The sequence below is a fragment of the Sebastes fasciatus genome, chromosome 5 (genome assembly GCF_043250625.1).
Source record: "Sebastes fasciatus isolate fSebFas1 chromosome 5, fSebFas1.pri, whole genome shotgun sequence".
In the NCBI taxonomy this organism is placed as follows: domain Eukaryota; kingdom Metazoa; phylum Chordata; class Actinopteri; order Perciformes; family Sebastidae; genus Sebastes; species Sebastes fasciatus.
In genome coordinates, this window is record NC_133799.1 from 9,860,840 (window position 1) to 9,884,428 (window position 23,589).

General features: G+C 39.9%; 1 protein-coding gene across 1 annotated transcript in view; it reads right to left on the reverse strand.

The window, feature by feature from the left end:
* ap1m3 (adaptor related protein complex 1 subunit mu 3) overlaps positions 1-21,107 on the reverse strand; it is a 35,355-nt gene extending 14,248 nt beyond the window's left edge. The window contains exons 1-6 of the mRNA XM_074634976.1: positions 20,875-21,107; positions 12,344-12,500; positions 11,753-11,820; positions 11,224-11,354; positions 5,878-6,025; positions 4,228-4,354 (exon numbers count right to left, since the gene is read on the reverse strand). Of these exons, the coding sequence (XP_074491077.1) occupies positions 4,228-4,354; positions 5,878-6,025; positions 11,224-11,354; positions 11,753-11,820; positions 12,344-12,500; positions 20,875-20,916 (673 nt within the window). The 5' untranslated portion in view covers positions 20,917-21,107. The remainder of the gene's footprint in view (positions 1-4,227; positions 4,355-5,877; positions 6,026-11,223; positions 11,355-11,752; positions 11,821-12,343; positions 12,501-20,874) is intronic.
* Between the last annotated feature and the right edge of the window lie 2,482 nt (positions 21,108-23,589).

The window sequence follows — 23,589 nt, forward strand, 5'->3', positions numbered from 1 at the left end:
TTTTCCTCACTATATCATTGGTAATATGACTGCTTAAGTACACAACCATTTGTCAGTTGAGGTGTTTAAAACCTGTCAGACACAGAGAGCCACAGGGGGAGATATTAATCCTTAGTTTATTGCTGAAGAAATACTGTGAAAATAAATAAATCATATTTGAATATCTGGCATTTTTTCTGGATAAACAACAAATTATGAATTGATTATTAAAAGGTATAATATGTAACCGTTGTCGGTAGCTGTTTGTATACACACAGCATTTAAAGTTGGCCATTAGAGAGAGAGAGCAGCGATGGTCGAGCGAACTATAGAGTGAGTGAAGAGAGGGAGTGGCGTTAGTGAGAACAAAGCAGCGAATCAGAGAAAAAATAACATGATTTTATGATTGTTTCACGGCGGTTACGTTCTCAAGGCTCAAATAAACACGACTAAAACTGTGCACAACTTCGCATAACTCTGCGGGAAGGTGCCAAGTTGATTTTGAATAAATACAGCCAAAGGGAAGGCTTCTGTCCGCTGTGGCTCCGAGGGGCATGACAAAGTGGCGGTATTTGTTTACCTGAACAGGCTGCACACCCTGCGCACTGTTATTGGCTGTGGGTTACACCCCCATGTGGGGCTGAAAGGCTGTTTATTGACGCCCAGAAGAGCAAAATAAGAGGAAAAGAGAAAATCCAGGCAGAGGGCAGAGTCTCTGCAGAAACAGACACTGCCACACATTTCTAGTGGATCATAAGTGATGATTGAGAGGTATTACTTTTGTATCAGTCTATATATATATAAATAATAACTTTAAATTAGCTGTGGAATCATTTTCTGTTAATCGACTAATTGAGATAGCCCTAGAGTATAGTTACAAGAGTTAGTGACCAATTAAGCAGCGACCTACAAATTTTCTAAAACTCTACCGCAGAGGCTGCTGTAGACCAAAATCAGCAGATTGTGTCGGCTAGATAATTTTTCTCTGTGAACAAAATTAAGCTTTTTCCGGGCAATTCCTCTCAAGGGTGTAGCAAGAGTGCAGCGCTGTTGCAATAGGCATTTAAAAAGCGCGACCTCCTTAATGGCAGCATCTGTAGTCTGCTGGAGAAAGGCCGATGCTCTCCTCCTCTGTGGTTAATGGAGGGTGCTGAGTGGTGGAAAACTACTGTAATGACTGTGGGCCTGTGGGCCTTCAAGCAAATCCCCCATTCAACAGTCAGCTCAAAGCCTGCCTCACCTGCTCTGAATGCAACCCTGGACCAGCGCTGTCGGAGAGAAGGTGTGTGTGTGTGTGTGTGTGTACTTGTGTGTATTTGTGTATGCAGCTTCCTTGTTCATTGTTCTCTCTCTTGAGTGCGTGTACGTGCATAGGTTTATGCATATTTGCTTGATACTTGCTCGTTTCTCTATTGATTTTGCTTTAGTGTGTGTGTGTGTGTGTGTGTGTGTGTGACATTTCCTCATGCCTGAGAGGGGACTGGTTGAGGTCAGGTCTACGGAGAGCACATCACTCCTGGACAAGCAAAGCAGGGAAGCCCTTTACAACGGTTTCTGCCTCTCTATTTTGGTTTGTTTTTATGTCAGTAAATCACACACACACATACACTGGCATGCAACGTTCCATAGAAGACAGAAAAGAAAGGTCGTACGGGACAGTCCCTGTCACAGCTTGGACCCCAGGGGCCGCCGGAACAAGAGGCAGGTGTGTGTCTGTGTGTTTGTGTAGATGCCAGGTGGGGATTGAAGATGCAGCGTTGTCCCCTGTGGTTCACCTTTAAGGCTGCTTTAATATACAGCAGCAGACAGGAGGAAGCTAATCTGTTTTCTGTCTGCTGGTGCAAAGTAAAAAAGAGACATGGGGAACACAGGAAACCATTTTATTATGGCATTTGGAAAATGTTACTGTCCAAAGTATCTCACAGTGCTTTGATATCACTGACACGCAGGGGCCAGAGAGACAATTTAACACAGTCTTCTTAGCATTTAAAGGTTGAGGGCACGGGATACGTAGGGAATGAATCTACAACTCCTTTTGGTAGTCAATTAATCATTTAAGTCAGCTTCGCAGCAAAAATGCTAAATATTTCTTGGTTCTACCTTCTCAAATGTGAAGACATGAAATGATAGTATAACCGAAAATATCTGCATTTTGGATTGTTGGTTAGACAAAACTAGTAATTTGAAGATGTCACACTGGGCATTTTTTACTAAAACAATTAATTGGGAAATGATAAGCAGATAAATTGATAATGCAAATAATTGTTAATAACCGGAATCTCAGCTCATGCTGTACTTGTACAGACTCAGAACCTTTTGAAAATCAAAAATCAAGGAATAAACAAATAGTCTCAAAACCAAACACTTACATCCACACATCAAACAAACAGACATCACCTCTGATAAGTAACTGTGATTAATCTTAGGGACATGTGAGCAGGTGTAGACACTCAAGTGTTACAAATTATATTTTAGATAAAAGGCCACAATTTATGTCTAAAAAAGGGCTTTTTGTGGGCTATGTAATTTCATGCACTAATTTTAATTTTCTCTCGGTTCCCTATAGTGATAATTCTGGCCTTCTGCCAGCAGAGGGCAGTGTTAAATTACTTTATCCACTTCCTCACATTTTGGCTGCATCCAGCTGTGATAAAATGTGCAGATCAGGCAAACATAATAAACGCCAAACGACTGCGAAATGATATGTAAAAAAGTGTAACTGCAGAGGATGAGAGGGCGAAACACATTTTAATATTTGTATAAACATTCAGCGCGAGTGTGTGTGTGTGTTTTGCTGTATCTGTCAGTGTGTTTGTTTGATCATTATTTCGGAACATTTTTTTCTTAGGATATGTTATTTCCCAGACTGGGAAACACAGCGGGGGGATTGTGGGCTGCATATACAGGATATCCACACACCCTCACCTTTCATCTGCAGGGCTGTAGCCTGGGGTGAGGATTAACGGAGAGGCTAGACAGTGATGGGGCCTTTCCCCCATCAGTGAGGAGTGGTAGGGGGGAAGAAATGTAGGCAAAAGAGAGGATGGAAAAGAGGGAGATGAGAAGGGAGAGAGGGTGCGGGAATAGACAAGGGGAGATGTAGCAGTGGGAGTCGTTATTGAAAAAAAAAAAGAAAGTAGGAGGAGAGGGAGAGGAAGATGAGGAAGGATGAAAGCTAAGCCGAGTGTGAGATTTGCAGGAGTGAGGGGTTTAAAGAGGAGGTGAAGGTGGATGTGTGAGGGTGAGTTCAAGATTTAAAGCAAATTCGCAAATATTTTTGGGGGCATTTAAGCATTATTCTAGCAGATTTCTGAAGCAAATATATATTTAGGGTGAATTAATTCAAAATACAGTTTACAAGTTTTCTCTCTTCAAAAATGTCAAATCTTGACGGGTTGAATGAAGAATATCTCGCAAATATTCCTCTGACATGTCACTCATGTGTAACAGTCTGTAAATTGGTATTGGTGCAATTTATTATACACTGAGCTGACAGCGACACAGTCTAACTGAAAAGGAAGACAGATAATGAGATAAACTTATGACCCCTGCCTGATGTCGTAGACGCATACCACTACACTTAAACTATAACATATTGCATTTTTCAAGAAGCATCAGAATCATATTGTCAAACTAAATTGTTTTGCATTACAAACCATTCATTTGCTGAGGGGCATGTACAAAGGAGCAGGGTCGAAGTGTTTTCAATCGGCGCTGATCTACGGTGCATACAAATCCCTTCTCCTCTAGTTTTATCTCAAATGACTTCATAAACGTCACTGCCCAGATGTCAAGAAAACGAAAGGTCAGTCCTCTCACACTCATGTTACACCTGTCATTTACCTGTGTCCATCTCAACAAATCCGCCCGCACAGGCAGCCTGCATTTTGGTTCGCTTGGAAACGGTCCGAGACCACGTCTCGTAAGCGGTCTCGGACCGGTTGTTTTGGTCCACAACAGAGTTTGATTACTGCGTTCACAACCGCCCAAATGAACCGCACCGGGGTTTGAACCGCACCAGAGTTGGATTAAAACAGACTTTGGCTTATGAAAGCGCCCTAAAATACAACTCTACTTAAATTATCCAAGATCACTTTTTCAACTTCTGCTCTCTCATATTTGTTGAATGTGATCCAAGTCAACTTCACAGTCTATGTGCCTCCATTGCTTCCTCATAAATGCTTTTAAGCATATAAGACATGTACTAACAAGACTGTATGACACTGAACATGACTCGTTGTTACTTACTGCCTGTGATTTCAAACAGCACTTTGTCATTGAGGCCCAGTCTGAGTTCAGGCATCCCCGACAGGCAGACTTTGAGCTTGACGGTGCCCACTATTTCACTCTGCAGGACGCTGCCACTGGCGCTCACCTGTATAGACAGAAGAGCCACACATGGCGTTAAACAAGAAAGGTATTAATTCATGTATTGTGATCACTTTTAAATATTTGACAGTCAAATCTCCACAAAGTTCACCAGAAAGTACACCGTCTTTACTGTTAGAAATGTGCATTTTAAGTTGCTTTGTTTTAAATAATGGGGCGATACAGATCAGTAGCAGCCATTCAGTACATACAAACAGACTGAGGGACAAGACTGAAAAGCTCCCAGCATGCAGCATGAGAGATGTAAGCAAGGCATCAACGTGAAAGAGGATGAAAAACCTCTGATAACATAAAACAAAAAGTCCCTGGTCACAGATAAGGAAGTGAAACTGCAGCTCTGTAGCAGTGCTTAAATACGTACAGTACTCTAGTCTTACAAAAACCTGCAACTGTGTGTCAAGTCGTCCTTGAGGTGTTGCTTCAAGGACAATATACTTCAGAGGAAAGTCATTTCTCTTTCTTTTAGCTTAAAAGACATCGGCATGTTCATGTATACAAATCTGTTCTGCTTCTTTAGCTGCAGGAAATCTGAGCCTTTGTCTGTAATCCTGTTAAAAAATACTAGATGTTCCTCTAAATGGGTTTATCATGTAGCCTAATAACATCACATAATATCACTGATCAGTGATTATTACTTTGTGTGTAGTATAGCTGACTATATATAAGGTTAACGGGAGACAGATATAACAAATAGAAATAATTAGAAGAATATAATAACTGAATTTATTACATTAGGAGTCCATTATATTATTATTAGTAGTATAACAGTTAGAAATTCTACTCCCTTTATTAAGAGAATTATTCATTTTAAACCATGATTAGCGACATTTTACTACATTTTTACAAAGTCAAAACATTTTAAGTTTCAATATTATAAGTAGGTACACTAGAGATCATATCAAAAGTTGAAAACGGTGTATAGCTGCATCACTTGCTGAGTATTAATTCTGACTAATGTTTTCTATCTGCTTAGATTACTGACAAACCTTTGAAGTGCACACAATGGAGAAAACATAAACACCATAAAATCTTATATTGAAAAAGAATAGAGGCTTGTTGATACTAGAGACTGTTTCCTTTGCAATTCTATTGAAGGAAAGAGACTGTTGGGAGGAGTCAAAACATGCCAGCGTTTTCACAAAGACACTTTCAGCAATGACGCACCCACTCAGCTGGAGTCAATGTGATTACATGTATATATAAAGTATATATCTGTTTTGTTTGGCTTCTTGTGACCTTATTTGTTGGTTTAATTTGAAAACCAATTAATACTATATATTTAAGTAGAAGAAAAGAGTTCCTAATTAAATAATAATCATATTGTAGTATTATATTATATTGTATTACATTGTAAAACATTGTCTATTAAGTAAACATCATGGATAGGATGATAAGAGCTGATGCATATAATACAAAATAAATGTCTGTAACTCTTTGTTGAGTCAATTTTTACTTTCTGAGAAAAATGTTTGTACAATATGATGTTGACAAAGCAATTATTGTCCTCACCAGTAGATTTACTGACTCGATGACGTCCATGAAAACTTCGTTCTTCCTGTACTTGATGCCCTCTGACCGCCACGACACGGCATTGGTGACGGTGGCAGGAGGTCGAGGAGCCCCGACCTCTAATTTATGACCCCGCTGGGTGATGTACCTGAAAGAGACAAAGGCAGAAAGGAAGATGTGAACATGCGTCAGACTGTTTCCAAATTCAATCTGTAATCCTGCTGCAACCTGAAAACCCACGAGAGCATCGTCCTCATTAAGATGCTTCAGGGAGAGACAGAATTTCCAATTTCTGAGAAGTATATCAACAAACAGCTGCAGTGTTAAATAATAATAAAATCTCTTAATCTCCTTTAAAGACTGTCACATGTAGAGGAGTAATATCATAAGTCTCATCAACAAAATAAGATTCTTAAAAGAAAAATAAACAGGAAATGGCAACAAACCGTTTTCTTGTAACACAAACCCAATCTCTCTTTAAGGAATGTTTTTTTTTTTATATTTTGTATTAATCACACCTCATGATTTAAAATAAATTGGCAATTCTAGTGTGAATAAATTAAATAAGGTTGGTACTCATGTTGAATGAAGATTATTCGTGGATGTAATTGGAAAATGGAGATTTATATGAACCGATTGTGACTGTAGCCACAGATGATATGACTTGCATGCATTTGTTTACATCATGATACTAAACTATTATGGTGCTGCCTGGGTAAATTAATCCACAGCATCAAGTATCTTAAAGTGGTCTGAGCAGGAGATGCCAGAACATGTCCCTTCGTTTTCACATTACATGTATTCATTTGATCCATTGTTATTATAAAAATATTGATTGGTGCGATCAATAATATACGTAAGAGCCCTAGCCTTGACTGTGGCAAATGTTTACTCTATTTATACATTATAGTTATCAGCAAGAGTATGTTTAGTCTATGTGTTACTCCATCCATCGATCCCCTCATTCACTGCACAGCGCTGTAAATTGTCTCTTATTGTGCAAGCTGGAGAGCCACTCTGTCTTAACAATCCTCTGACTGTGTCCAGGGAGACATGATGAATTATCATGAGAATAGGAGAGCGCTGTACTTAGATAAACAACATGTGACCAAGCCTGTTTTTTACCAAACCACCTGCCCCCCACCACTGTTTACTTCTCTGTGCTTTGTTTCCACTGAAGAGCTGTCTTCTTCTAATTTATGCCACCAAATGTTCCCTGGAATACAATGTCCAAATGTCCACTTCTGGGGTTTTCATTCTTTTCATGATTCTATAATATACCGCTTTATTTATATAAAAAAACAAAGTATTCAAAATAAATTAAATATCAATTTAGGGCTGCAACAAGTAGCCGACTAGTCGAGTAGTCGATCGAAAGAAAAATAACCGCCAACTATTTTGACAATTAATTCGTCGTTAAAATCATTTTTAATGCAAAAATGGCCTCTCGAATATGGAAATGTCCTATTTTTCTGTTTTATATCATATTCAACTGAACTAAGATGTATTTACAGTGCATGCATTTTTTTTTCATTTGCCACTCACTGAAAATAACCAAAAGTCATCACTCTATCAATGACTGCCAGGTGATTTATACAGTAACCTGGGTGGGCATTTCAAGAACAGAAATGGTGCTTTAGATATTTTGTTATGAATATTCTGAACTGGTGCTGTTGATCTGCACTTGAACCTGCCGCGGAGAAGCGGCTAATACTCACAAAAGGACAGGATAAAGATGTTTTGCAGGGATGTGCCTCAAATCTGCTTAAATTCATGAAATGAAATGCATGCTTCTATTTTAAGCTGCTAACACAAATAAAAAGATGCAGATTGACAGTGATTCAAACTGCGTCTCTTTTGTCCTCCCTCTTCTGACCTCTTCTCTTCCCCATTTCTACTCTCCTATTTTCAGTTGTCCCTCACCTCTCCTTCTCCTCCAGAGGCCTGAGCATTTCCCCCAGAGTCAATAACACACTGACCCAATGTTCCACACAATCCTGCTGTCCTCAAGCTCCTCTTTTACAAAGTGCAAAGCCAGCAGAAGAGCAAAAAGTAACAATGCCATTTTCATAACTTCAAATAAATATTTTTTTTTGTGGCTGTATCTATATGGAACTGCAACAAGGTGGGTAAAGTGGTGCCATTGCTGAAATAGTGTTAATGCAGACATGGTAGTACTAATTTTGGAATGACATTGTGCGTGTGATTCTTACCACCAATGTCACGTATGATGTCCGTTGTGTATGTGTACAGTATGTGTGAGGTCTTTCTTTTCCATCGACTATATACAGCAACAGGAATGGTATCTGTGTTCCATGTGCAGTTTCTAATTTGAGAGAAGGGCTGCATGTAGAGTTATGCACAAGTCAAACAGCTTGGGTATTAATAATCTTGCTCCAGACTTCGTTTCCAGATTACACTGTGCTTCTGGTAACCAGAATTGAAAATGGATTGTATATCTGTGTCATTGATTCGACTGTTCAAAGTATATGAAGATTTCTTTGCTCAAATAACTAATTGTTCTATTTTCTTCTTTTCATTTCTTTTCTTTAAACTTGCAATAATTATTTTTATTTTTTTTTGCTACTTGTGGGCAGCGGAGAGAAGTTGTGAACATAACATTGACATATCATCACCTTTTAAGTTGATATGGTGAGTGATATGGTAGTAAAGAGTTGCTTATTCACACATCGAGCAGTTATGGAGCAACATTATCATTCGTTTGGGGTTGTGTTTCTGTCCACCTGATGAATGTAAGTCCAATATTCACTCTCTTTTAGCTCCGTTTTTGGTCTCTACCGACTCCTGAGGGAAATATCTGGCTCTTTACGCTAAGAGCTAGTTGCTAACTGTGTCTGTCTGCGGTTTGGTGCTGAGCAAGTACCGTAGAGTGGGTTTTTAGAGCTTTTTCGCTGAAAACAGCTGCCTGCTGCGGCCGAAAATGATGCTATATATGAGAGCCGTGAGAGTCAACCAAAACAGTGAAGCTGCAGGCCAGACAGCTAAACAAGACGGCAAAATGAGCTGAAACTTGATGTAAAGCTCTGTGAAGCTGAGAGGAGCTGCAGATTTGGTTGATAATTCTCTGTAAATTCATCACTATGAGCGAACACTTTCACAATTGTTTTCACATTTATCATTCGTTGATTATAGCCACAAAATATTGATTATAGCCACTCTAAATGCCAATTTATCAATCAATGCCTTCTGAACAATCAATGCCTTCTGAACAAATGCAAACATAAACACACTAACTAACTCGTTTTCAGTCCAACTGTACATTTCCTATCTGATGTCAACAACAGAAAGTGCTAAATAAACAAGTTTTAGATTGATTGACAGATTGAGGCAAAATGTTCTCCCCTAGTTTTCCACCCCAGTTCCTCCCACCTAGAGGGTCTTGAACGCATGTCGACGCGCAGCAAAGTCTGACAGTGTTGAGAGATAAAAGGCTGCGACTAGTGGGCTTGAGGTCGATGTTGGGTTGTTTTTGTTGCTTCGCTGTTTGTTCTGTTTTTGCCCCGATTCTTTTCAGAAATGCTAATGAAAGGATCTGGAAGCGGGGTTGGCAGCAAACTGACAGATTAGCATAACAATAGCAATCACAACAAACTCACACACACGCATGAAGGTGCATACGAAGACACACACATGAACACGTTCACATGCATCCCTGCAGTCTCACTTGCTCAGTCTCTTGCATCCGCCCCCACACACGCACACACACACACACACACACACATTTATACTTTCACCAGGTAGTGTTATAATGAAAGAGAAAAAAACGGTTTTGTGGTGGGTGGGTTATGGACAGGTCAAAGAACTGGAATAGCTTGCAGACAGAGAGACACAGTGAATGTGTGTGTGTGTGTGTGTGTGTGTGTGTGTGTGTGTGTGTGGAGAGAAATGACACTGTGTCTCCTTGGAGAAGACGAGAGCGGGGTTTTTCTGTCTGAGAGTCTCGAGTGTGTCCAGCTGACGGTGTCATTGTGTCTGAGTGCCAATAGGAGCCTGGTAATTATCAGCCCTATTCAGACACTAAACACACGTACTATACACACACACACACACACACACACACACACGCACACACACACACACACAGCCTACAACCTCAGCCAAGCCTTGGTGCACAAACAGCAAACAAAAATGAATCATCAATCACATTCCACCAGAGTATGCCCAATCACATTTGGGACATTGAAATGGTAAACAATGGACCAAATGTGCAAATTGGAACGTTTCAAATATAAAGTTCAACGTTAATTAGAAGCAAAGACGATCACGTGCACACAGAGCCCATGTTATCATACTACTGCAAAGTGAACGTTGAGCCTTTTCCCTGGAAACAAAATCTCGCCTCTCTGAGGAGCAAAGAGGAGGGAAAAAGCAAAACAACCCCTGTGTACACCGTGAACACTTGTGAAGCCCAAGAATAGTAGTTGCTTCAGTTCATTTCACTTGCTGAATAAAGTTCCCTTATTCATTGTAGTTTCAGTCACCAGCTGTACTGTGTTGAATGAAAAACAACAAACAAAAGCCAGTGGTACTTCAAACAGAATCACTGCATATTCTTCTCACTCCCATCTCTGCTGGTCACTTACAGTATGAAATACAAAGCTGTTATTTCACTGAAAAACTTTCATGTTTTGTTCCGTGATGGATGATACAGGTACCACTTGAGCTAATGTGGTTACATTAAAATCAGACTGGAGTGCCTTAGTGCATTACAGCCTTTGAGCATTTGATACTTTAACCTTCACACCTTCATCAGCCGGATTAATGTTACACTTAAAATGCCTGAACACAGAGCCAACGCACATAATTGATCCAAATTTTGTCAAATGTTAAAATCTAGACCTTTTTTATGGTGTTGGAAAGATAATTGTACAGTAACTGCTTCATTTTTAAAGGGACAGTGTGTAGGATTTGGCGGCAGCTAGCGGTGTGGTTGCAGATTGCAACCAACTGAGTACCTCTCCGCTCATTCCTCCCTTTCCAAGACTGCGGTAACGTGAGCCGACGAGTGCAAAACCGTGGTAACGCCATCCTTACCATAGTAACACTAGTAAAAACATGGCTGAGCAACATAGCGGGCTCCATGAAGAGGACCATCATCACAAATGCTCATCATTCTAAGCTAACGAAAACACAACGATTCTTAGTTTCAGGTGATTACACACTAATGAACAGTTATGAATATTATATTCCATTTCTGTTAATAGATCCCCCGAAATGTTACACACTGTTTTTGTAAGTTTTGTCAATATTAGCCATTGTCAATATTAGCCACTCCTATTATTAGGCGTGAACATGCAGACACAGCAATCTTTATTGTTGTCTTACTCTTGTAGGATCTTGCTGTCGGTTGTCTGAGGGAAACCGAAGTCCATCACTTCGTCCATCAGCTCGTACACCGTCACAAAGTTGTCGCGAATACTCTCCTCCTCGACCTCCTTAAAGTACTCCTTAAATATCTACGGACACAAACAGGCAGACGCAGTTCGACATACACCGCGTGTTATATTATAGTAGCTATATAACATGCAAGTTGTTTGGCTGTACTGTACTTTTTTCATGCTTTTTTCATTGTGTATTGGATGGAAAATTGTACATTTATGCCATAGGCTGGCTGTATTCAAAAAGCAAAAACCTGTAGCAAGATGTTTGTTTTCAAAGGTACAGTATCGAATAGATATATGCAGTGAGAAAACAGCCAATGACTGTTATATGATAAGAGAGGTAGTTGCACCTCTTACGCCAACATGATACAGATAATCACTTCAATCAGGCTGGGTGTGTTGATAACACAGGTGAACACAAGTAGCAAGTAGAAGTTAAAGATTTGGACTAAAGTCTAATGAAACAAACGCACCTGGATAATTTTATAAAGAAAAGCGTAGACCAGGGAAGCGTTGGCATTCTTCTTCGTCATCGCCACCACTGAAGAACAGACTGTTAAGGAAGAACTGTACAGCTACAGAAACGAATATCTATTAGTGCTGTGGGTGGTTACGAGATGAATGCCTTGAAATAAAAAGTTAGCAGAATGCATCACAGTGGCGAGCAATTGAGAACATGGCCACAGGGAGGTAAAACAGCTCAGTTGTCTAATGCAGTGCACTGGGAATACCACTTACTCACAACTGCAATATCATGCTGAATTAATAATGTGTAAGGAAGTTTGACTGCCCAATCTCGCATTAAGAGAGGAGGATATATAGTGTATAACACATCACAGTGAATCTGTGTTCAATTTTTCATCTGGCAGTGAAACGTGATGTGATGAGACAGAAGCTGAGAAGCCGGGACTTCTTATGGAGCTGGAGACAGCCGAGGGAATATTCAGGTGTATGTGTTAGAGGCTGTAAAATCTCTGCTACATTTTATATTTAATAATTTCTCTGGAGATATATACGACTGATGGGAACAGTAAAGTAAGAAAGACGTGATCTCAAATGGATACAGTAAAGGTTGTTGTGTTTGATCCACAGGAAGTGTGAGGAGCCGCGGGTGACCAGAGGCGTCATCTCAGCCTCCTCTTCTCTCTTCATCAGGATGGGCATAAAGTGGTCGATCTCATTCATGTCCATGTTGCCCTTGTAGTTGCGGCAGATTAGGACCTGGATCCAGAATGTAAAGAACAAAATATAGAGGCAGAAGACATCATTATAGAGCCATTACCCAGTCATTAAATGTGTATAGCTTTTGGCTGGAGATACCAAACCTGAGCACTCAAGCTTAAACATGCTTCAAGGAAATGTACTGTACAAACTGTGTTGCCAACTTCTGATGATGAATGATGAATGACCACCTCAACCTCAACATGAAACAAGAGCTAATGCAGACTTTAACAAAGCTCGAGTGATTCTCAGCTTTGAAATTATGGCAAACAAAAGGTGCCACACTGGCGGCGTGGTTATATGGATGGTAATGTCTGTCTGTTGGTGGGCCGGTCCACCACTCTGGTTCAGACTGAAATATCTCAACAAGTATGGATCAGTTGCCATGGAATTTTGTCCATACATTCACGTCCCCCTCAGGACGCATTGTAATAACTTTGGTGACACTCTGACTTTTTAGCGCCAACATCAGGTCAAATACTTTGGATTCTGACCAAATATCATAGATTGTATATAAGAAGTAGACATGGTCACTGTGATGTCACCCATTGGTTTGTGGACTGCCGTTATGAAAACTCGAGTTTGGCATTTTGGCTGTCGCCGTCTTGGCTTTTTGCAACCAGAAGTGACACGAGAGGGTGGAGCTAAGTACAACTGAACGCTGAATAAGACATTTTCAGGCGACCTAAATGTTACAATTAACTTTCATGAACTGAAAACACACTGTGAAAGGGTTAAAGTTGTAAGACAAAAACACGGACAACACCCAGACCGGTCAACGCTGTGATAGCAACCTGTCAATCACAAGGTAGCCACACCCTAAAGCATACCCTGTTTTAAGGTCTATTTGACTCTGAATGGGACCATAATTTACTAAATGAACATCATGCTGTATTGAAGAAGACTTGAAACTAGCAATTGAGACCATAAACTCATGTTTACAATGTTAACTGAGGTAATAAATCAAGTGAGAAGTAGGGTCATTCAGAGACTTCTATACGATCAGACAGCCAGAAAGAATGCAAGTTTAAGGGAATTCCGCATTGGCTTCATTTTTTCAGTCCCAGAGGTTTCCCACTGCCAAAAAAGCTGCAACACTAATGACATTCCCATCAGCCTCAGCTGTGATTTGTCTTTAGTGCTTAATAGTGTAGAAGAAGAGTCTTCCATACAACCACTTTCCCTTGTACTGTATGCATTTTGACTCCTCTTCATTGTTAGCGAGTGCCTACATTTTCCAGCTTGGCTTTCAACAACCCTCTAAAAAGAGCTAGAACCTGTTTGTAGTAAAAGTTGGGTGTGTGCTTATTAATAAATCTAGCTAGTTAATCAATTACTTGTTGACACACCTATAATTGCAGCCTTTCCCTTGCCTTGCCTTGCCTTGCCTTTCCCAATACTACAGATAGAGCCTCTTATGACTGCATGCAGTCAGTTCTTTTGAGACACGTGTCACGAGAGAACTCGATATTTCTGTTTTGAATGGTTGAATGTCAGTGCGAATAGCTGAGTCTATAAAAGACGCCGTATTTCTATGAATCTAAGAGACTGACATCCTCCTGATATGTACTGAACACACAGTTGGATTACTTTCTGCAAATTAACAAACTCTATTGTGGATGCAGTGAAAAGAATACACACAAGAAAAAGAACAACACAAATAACACAAGAATGACCCAGAAAGAGCACTTGTTTTGTTAAGTCATGGTTTTGAAGTGACGACAACACTAACATTTATCAAAAATGATAGAAATGTGCATGTTTATATCACAGAATTGCACAATTGTAATGTATTTTTAAATAACTGTCGATGTCTTATTGAAGATTCGCTTCATTTAGCCCTGAGAAACCGCCACACGCCTCTTAATCTTAATAGAAACACACACGCAACAAGATGAGTCAGCAGTCTTGCTGGAGTCCGGACACACCGAGTGAAGTGAAGAAAAGAGATCAAAGCTTCTACGCTTGAGGGATCTAGATGACACACACACATATACACACACACACACACACACACACACACACACACAGCTTCCCCCTTTCTTTAAAAGTGGAGTCTGTTGCGCAAGGGTCACACGGGGGCACATACAACAAAGGCAGGAGGAAATAAGAAATAAACAAAAAGGAAATGCCAGGAAAGTAAAGTAATCTGGGGGAGAATAAAGGATATGAACAGGCCACTGCTCGGCTTGAGAGGAGACACAAACCACAGAGTGAAGAGTTCAGAGGTCACTAGAGACAGAGAATGAGCTATGAGACAAATCTTTGTATCAAAAAAGCAGCAATACTGCAGACCCCTGCATGGAAAGGTATCCAGAGGTTCACTTCTGTTGTTCTGGAAGTAAACTTTGATAGAAAAACATAACGGGAAGTGTTGTATCAATATGAATTATTGTATATGTATTGTATATAGGGGCTGTCAAAGTTAACGCGATAATGAAAATTTGTTTTAACGACACTAATTTCTTTAACGCATTAACACAACTTGTGATTTTTAGGTTGTAGTGGGCTCAGTTTTAAAGCTAGAGTGAAGATACTGGCGTCATATGAAACTAGAAAAACCTAAGGAATCCATTAGTATCAACCATGTTGGCTGGTCGGAAAGGAGGCTAAGTGATGCTCCAAACTCCAAACCAAAGCTGGACAATAAAGTTGTAATCTATTCTCTTGAAAGTTTGGGTTTTGGACTGTTGGCTAGACAAATAAGCAATTTGATGACATTATCTTTGTATGAGAAAGTGTGATTGCTATTTTCTGACATTGTGTACACTAAATATTTAATCAATAATTGTTACAGCCCTTTTAAAAATGCACCATAGATACATTCAAAGTGGTTCAACACAACAAAATACTCATCCACAACCCACACTGCACAACATGAGTGCCTAAAGAACATTGCAAAGGGTTAAAAAGTAAAACACAAACACTGCATACCGCTGCCACCAGTATATCAGTTACATAGATCAGGGCGCCGATGTTGCTAGCAGTGCACGTGTCATGTGCACACACACTCAAAACTTATGAGTTGGAGGAAGTTATTTGTAAAGGACATTGTTAGTTTCCGCTTACGAAAATACATAAATGAATCACCGAGTAACATTATCACTGTGTTCCTGTAATTCTCTGAGATTAAATCAAAACCATTTCTGATAAAAAGTAGGAGTGACACATTTGTTATTGACTTCTCTATTATTCTGCTGTTTCTAACTCCCCACTGTCGGTATATTGATGAGTGTTTTGCCTTCTTGTTTTTTGAGAGCCATATCAGTCAGCTGATAACTGGATGTGAGGATAACAGCACAGTGAGATGTTCGGGGAGTTGCGAGCTCTCAGGTTCATCCTTTGACAATACATACTGTATGAGGCTGGGAGCTGTGACAATTACGGCCTCGCTGCAATCACAATGATGATTTAGAATAGCGTACGTTTAAACCTTTAGGATATTTAAGAGTCAACATACCATTCTCATGTCACGTCGGTTCGAATGGGTGTCAGTTACACTCAGTTTAAAAAGGAAAACATCAGATAGCGTCGTATATTCAGAGGCAGAACACATCAAACACAACACCTCACACAAACAGTTAGCATATTTCATGCCCCGAAGCAGAGCGCAGCTACTTAATAATCCAGGTCTCATTAAATTCTAGTGTGAATGTGTGTTAAGACACCACACTGTCTGATAAAAACATATTCTGGGAAGTTGTGTTGGTATTTCCAAATACTACAAATATAATTATGTTTACATCGCTCCATTATGTTTCTACAAATCGAATCATACGTTACATTCATATAGGATGAGTAGCTCAAAGAGGTATAATAATAGTGTTTAAGAATACAATTTAAATAAGAAATAAGATAGAAAGAAGGGGAAAATAATGTTTAGGCATAGACAGGCACACATTTACAGTATAAAATGTGCACAACCTACAGTATAAAATGTGCATTTTTCAGTATAAAATGCACAATGAAGAATAGTTTAAAAGAAAAATTATGTAGCCGTTTTTTTACAATGACATTTTCTATAACAGAATAGGACAGTTTCTTACTGTAATGATCCATTGCTGGTTAAATCTAGAAGAATCACCATTTGTGTTGTTTCACTTGAATTTCACAAAAACAACGACAACAAAATATGTTTCTCTTAAAACCACCTTAAAAATCACCGAGGGATTCTCATTCCAGAGACTTTAGTTATTGGGACACAAAAGGCAATCAGTGACTGTTCACAATGTGTGAAATCAATAGGAACCACTCGCTGCTGACCTCTAAAGGCAAATGGCAACCAGAAAAACCCTCGCTGGAGTGTATCACTGAAAGGCAAACTGGAACAGAAAAACACTCTACAAAGCTAATGTCAGTTTACATGACTCATCAACAGTTTGGAAACCAATTACGGCACAAATCTTTAGGCGTAAATCCATTATCACTCAGAGAGGAATATAGCAGGATAATGATATTTTAGAGTGACAGGGCTGTTGGGAGTCAACTGTTACTGCTTACTTACAGACAAAATAATGGCACATTGAAGGCTGCAAAAAGACGCCACTGAGTTGGCCAATCAATTGCAACCATTTAACATTGTGCATGCTCATAGTGCCTCTTTTTCTGAACAGCTAGAGGTTCATTGTTGCTACAGACTACCAATTCAACAAAACTAAGCGTCAAAAGGCATGCTGGCAGCTCTGTGAGGCACACACAGCGGTGCATTGAGCTCACAGTGACACTGCTAACATGCTGATGTTTAACTGGTATAATGTTTACCATTAGCCATTAACATTTGTGAATGAGCACTAAACACAAAGTACAGATAAAACTGATGGGAACGGCATTAGTTTTGCAGGGATTTAGGATTGATGTCAACCTGCTGATGGCGCCACATGAAAAGTCAGGGAATCACCAAAGACATGAGGACTTGAAATGTCAATACCACATTTTATGGCAAACAATTTAACAGTTGTTGACTTCAGTCTGGACCAGGCAGCAACCTCCGTAATGAGAAGTGAATGTTCCAATGTGGAAGTGGAACTTCTCACTGGATTTATTACCTCAGTAAACATTGTAAACATGAGTTTGTGGTCTCAATCGCTAGTTCCACATCTTCTTCTTCAATACAGCGTGATGTTCATTTAGTAAATTATGGTCCCATTTAGAGTCAAATAGACCATAAAGCAGGGTATGCTTTAGGGCGTGGCTAACCTTGTGATTGACAGGTCGCTACTACGACATTGTACGAGTTGTTCATGTTTTCGTCTTTCAACTTCAACCCTCTCCCACAGTGTGTTTTCAGTTCATGAAAGTTAATTGTAGCTCCTCCCTTTCGTGTCACTTCTGGTTGCAAAAAAACAGATGGCAACGGCCAAAATGCTGAACTCAAGGCTTCAAAACAGCAGTCCACAAACCAATGGGTGACGTCACGGTGACTCCGTCCACTTCTTATGGTCTGGACCAAAGTGGTGGCCATCAAGAAATGAAAATGATTGAACTGATGAAGTCAATGTGGATTTGCACTGTCCCTGATAAATAAATGAATAAACTCAAAATACAAAACTAAGAGCTGTAGCTCCTTTGTAACCACCGTTGTATGTCTAAAATGTTAAACCTTACACTTTCATGCCCCCTGTAATGTGCTGCTACTGATTACAACCCAAAACTTCACTGGGAACAAATGATCGCATGCTGATTTTGATAGCCTGACATTTCAGTCTACATAGCAGGTCCCAGCAACTACCCGTGTGCGGTCTAGTGCCCAGTAGCTACAACTTAGAGGTGGTGGGGGGATAAAGGGCAGAAGTGGAAACTGGCTTCTGTGGTAGCTGTGTGTTTTCAACTGTGAACTCTAGAAATGTGTGTAAGTGACCTGTCTACCTGTACATGATTGGTTTGGTTGGTATTTACCAGATTGCCTAATTATTTTCATCATTGGTGTCATTTTGGATATGTTAACACTTTTCTGCAACTGGCCTGGTCTGGGCAGAGGAAGAGGAGGACTGAAGGTGAAGAGCTACTGATTTGCCCCAGGGCAGGGATAGACAGATAAATAGAGAGAGAGAGAGAAACCCTTTAATCTGTACAATCAGACATCCAGGCTATGAGGGACTGATCCTTTCCCCCCTGATGGGTATTGTCAAGCATATAAGACTTCTTCAGTGATTCCTTTTCTTGCCCTCAAATAAATGAACCCTGTGAGGGTTGAATGTAAATCCCTGATGAAGTAAGACGTAGTGCAAATTCAGTGTTCTCTTGAATTCATCCCATACTACAGCACACATATCTAACGATTGAAATACATTTAGTTATTTTCAGATACTATTAGGGATGTAACTGAGGATTATTTTCATAAAACTACCAATTACTTTCTCAATTAATCATTCAGGCTATAAATGTCGGAAAATTGAGAAAATGTGCCCATAAGGATTTTGCAGAGCCCATAAGGTTTCGTCTTCAAATTACTTGTTTTGTCTGACCAATATAGTCCAAAACCTAAAGAGATATGATATTAAAGCTGTAACGATTAGTTGAAAATTAATCAACAGCTTTTGATAGTTGATGAATAATTTTTAGTAAAAGAAAATGCAAATAAATTCACACATCCACCACTCAGTAATTCAGCACAACACAATTGGTGAAAACTATAAAGTAATTAGCTAATAATTAAGAGCACTAATAAATAAGCTAAAAGTATGCTAAAATAGAATAGAATAATATAATTATCATATATATAATAATTATCTTTTTGGACAAAACAAGTGATTTGAAAACATCACCCTGTACTTGTGGGAATTGGACATTTTTCACTATTTTCTGACATTTTATAGACTTAATCAAGAAAATAATTGACAGACTAGTTGCTGATCTTTTTATTATTATTATTATTATTATTATTATTATTATTATTAATATTAATATTATTATTATTGTTAGTTGCAGCCCCTAAATGATATAGATAAAAGTAGCAAATCCTCATATTTGAAAAGTAGCTTAATGTTTGTCACATCAGCTTTAAAGAAGACAAGTAAACAATGTATCAAAACTGTTTCTGGTTAATGGATTAACTCATTGTTTCAGCTCTAGATACTGCAGCCTGTAAGTGATACAAAATGCATTTCTAGTGAATGTCATGTCCAATGAGTATCACAGTGTCTTCATGTTGCTACTCAGAGCACTCTATAAATGTTGAATTGTCTTTTAATCAATCATGTTATACACCCATGCATACTGTATCTACACTTTTGCTTATGTGTCATTAACAAACATTTTTCACTATTTTCTGACATTTTATAGACTGAGCAATAATCAAGAAAATAATTGACAGACTAGTTGCTGATCTTTTCTTTATTATTATTATTATTATTATTATTATTATTATTATTATTATTATTATTATTATTGTTAGTTGCAGCCCTGAATGATAGAGATAAAAGTAGCAAATCCTCATATTTGAAAAGTAGCTTAATGTTTCAGCTTCAAAGAAGACAAGTAAACAATGTATCAAAACTGTTGCTGGTTAATGGATTAACTAATTGTTTCAGCTCTAGATACTGTAGCCTGTAAGTGCCTAAAAAATATGGGTTTGTCTCTCAAAATGCATTTCTAGTGAATGTCATTTCCAGACACAATTTTGGCAATAAATTAAAAAAAAAAATCCTATCACATTAATAAACCTAAGGCACCGTATTTTTTTAAAATAACTGACAGACTAGTTGCTGATCTTTTAATTATTATTATTATTATTATTATTATTATTATTATTATTGTGAGTTCCAGCCCTAAATGATATAGATAAATCTAGCAAATCCTCATATTTGAAAAGTAGCTTAATGTTTCAACTTTAAAGAAGACAAGTAAACAATGTATCAAAACTGTTGCTGGTTAATCAATCAACTAATTGTTTCAGCCCTAGATACTGTAGCCTGTAAGTGATACAAAATGCATTTCTAGTGAATGTCATGTTTTGGCAATAAGTTTAAAAAAAAAATCCTGTCACATTAAAAAAAAACTCTAAGTGTATTTTTTTTAAGGGATGACCTTTTGGGGGTCTGCAAAAAGTATTTAAACTTTGAAATAGGACACATCACATATAGGCTACACTAAAGGCTGCATCGCTGCACAAGAACAAGCTCTTAGTGTAAAGTCAGCATTAGTGAAACCAGTTTGTCCAGTTGAGCCTCTCTCTTCCTTCCTGATCTCTAGTCTGACATGAGGTCTCATACAGTAGGAAGTTAGCCATTCAATACAAGTATGATATACAGTTGCAGCAGTACAAATGTAAAAATCCTTCAATTCCTGGATTTCACATGCTGATCTACTCTTGTAGCAGGTGCCTGGTTGATCAGCCTGATGTCAACTTTCCCACAACAAGTCGCCACAAACTTACCTTTCCCTTCAGGTCGAGGATGAATATCGCCGACGCAGACATCTTTGGTGGAGAAAAATCCTCGAGAACAAGAACTAGCCTAGATTACAGTGATATGTAGGTCTACTGACAGATGTGGGTCACTTAAAGGGGATAATATTCGCTCCCATCATCCTCCTTCTTCCTCTCCTCCTCTCTCTCTCTCTCTCTCTCTTCAGTCGGTGCAACTCGCTGCTTCTCCGGAGCGGAGCATCAAGCTGGGTGCACCGACACAAACACAACTTCCGGTGGTTAGTGAGGGGACTTTTAAATGGAATTCACCCAAGATTACCAACAGATGGCATAAAGTAGCTATAGCCTAACTGAGTAGGCTGTATTTACTCAAGTACTGTGTTTGAGTCATTTTAAAATTAGTTAAGTAGCTATGTATATGCTCAAAAGTTACTTTTGATAGCCTACATCAGGGGTCTGCAACCTGCGGCTCCGGAGCGACATGTGGCTCTTTAGCCCCTCAGTTAATGAAAAACTCTTTTTCTTTCTTTTTTTTTCTTACATTTTCATTTTTATTTATCATTATTGTAGGTCTATGGTGATTTTTACATTCTCCAATTGTAGAAATCTGTAATCTATACACTGAATAAAAAAAAACTTTTATCATTTCAGTCAGCTAAAATGGGCATAATATCCTACCAAGCAAACATGCCCCTTTGGGGGCTGTGGGGGCCCCTGCGGGCAGAAAATTGGGCCCCATGTGGGCAACCCACTGTGGGCCCCGTTACCGTCGTGAAATGCGGGGCACGTGTGGGTCCCACACTTACGGGCCCAGGTGGGGCCCCAGTGGGTCAGCCCACACCCAGCCCAAAGTGTGGGCTAGGTGTGGGCTGCCCACACTAGGCAGACTGGGCCCCCACCCAGGCCCCAGAGTGTGGGGCCCACTGTGGGTTCTGCTCGCAGTGGCCCCTCACGGGCCCCACACTGGCCCCAAAGAGGATAAGTGGCCGACAGTAGACGTACGTCTACAGACGGTGACTTATCCTCTAGGGCCGGAGTCTCTGCTGTACTCTGCTCCTCTGCCTGCCTGCCTGCCTTCACTCACACGCCGTGCTCGTTCTCGCTATTTCGCTCCACTCTCACGTGCATGCGTGCACACTTCACACTGTAGGAGAGTTTGTAGCTCTGAGAATATCTAGTGAATGTACAGTGGACGTTTGTGCAGAACTAAATGCTGCAGCTCCTCCAGACCAACAGAGGTTTCCTGTGTCTTGTGAAGTGACGGGGCTCCGCGGCGAGAAACGTTATTGTCCCTGACCAAAACTCCGGTGTTTCCCCTGTTCCCTCCGGCCGCGGTCAGGAGGCTGAAGCAGGAAAAGCCAGCACTAGGCTCAGCAGTGATTCATGGAGAGAACTCCGTCTGGTCAGCTAACGTTACTGCCAAGCAGCTGAAATACAGAGTGATATTGTGGTTTTAGCTGACGTGTGTCGTCTCACTGTTTTGAGCGATGCTCTTTCCTGTCTATGTAGAGCGAGCACAAGCATGAGCCCGACGCTGACTTTCGTTGACTTAACAGCCACAGGTGTCGCTGTTCCCCAGCCAACATTTGTATGTGGGGCCCAGGTGGCGAGTAAATGGGCTGAAAAATGGGCCCTATATGGAGTTGTCCATGGGTTCCATAATGGCCCCGTGCCAATTGCCCTTGTGGGTTTCATGCAGGATTACAATGGGTGTTTTATGGGCCAAATCTGGGCAACATAAACCAAAACCCATCTCGGCCCCAGGTTTAAGTTCTATGTGGGAACTACATGGGGACTACATGGCCTGAAATATGGGTTGTAAGTGGGTTTGTCCACAGTTTCCATGTTGGCCCCATGCACTAATTTCCCAGTAGTGACCCAACTAGGACCCAAACTGGTTTCATTGGGATCTGGTTCACCCTAATTTATATGGGTTTTTCTAAACACCCACGCTGCACTTTTATTTTGAAGGCGGAATCGGTGTTGCTCCGGTTTTGCTCCGGCTCGTTGGTGTGAACTTGACTCTCGGTGTTTCCGGGTAGGAGGCTCGCCTGACCGGCTCTCCACAGACCTGTCAGACTGCTCTCATCAGCTGGACGCTCTCACAGGATCCCAAACAGCTCTAGGCCTCTTTCTCGAGACACAGTGTCAGTCTTAATCACTGTTGTTGATACCACTGTTGTAAAGTTTAGAACGAAAGATGATTGTGACGATTCAATGAAAGCAAACCACAATCCAGAGCACACTAGTGGAGAAACTAGTCCTCACAAGTTTGGAGTCCTTTGTTTAGGATTTTAAAATACAGTCCAGGAGACACTTTCTTGATTTTTATTGATGTCATACTGTTTACAATTTCCTGACCAAACCATATGATGAGTATACAGTGTGAATAAAGTAGTGGATTCATGTACAGCCCCAGTCACCAGTCTACAAATAGCAGCCAAGAGCCCAATTAGAAATTAAGTAGCTAGTTAATTACAGGTAGGCTGATGAGGCTTTGCTGGAGGCTAGTGATGGGAATTAAGGCTCTTTTTAGTGAGTCAGATCATTTGGCTCAGCTCACCAAGAAGAGCCGGCTCTTTCGGCTGCCAAACGACCTCTTCATATTACCAATTCTGCATTTTATAATTCAGCCAAATGTAGCGCTGTTTTGACCTATGATTAGTATGTGTGCACATATATCATTTAAATTATTCAATATAATTATACTAAACCTTATAATTT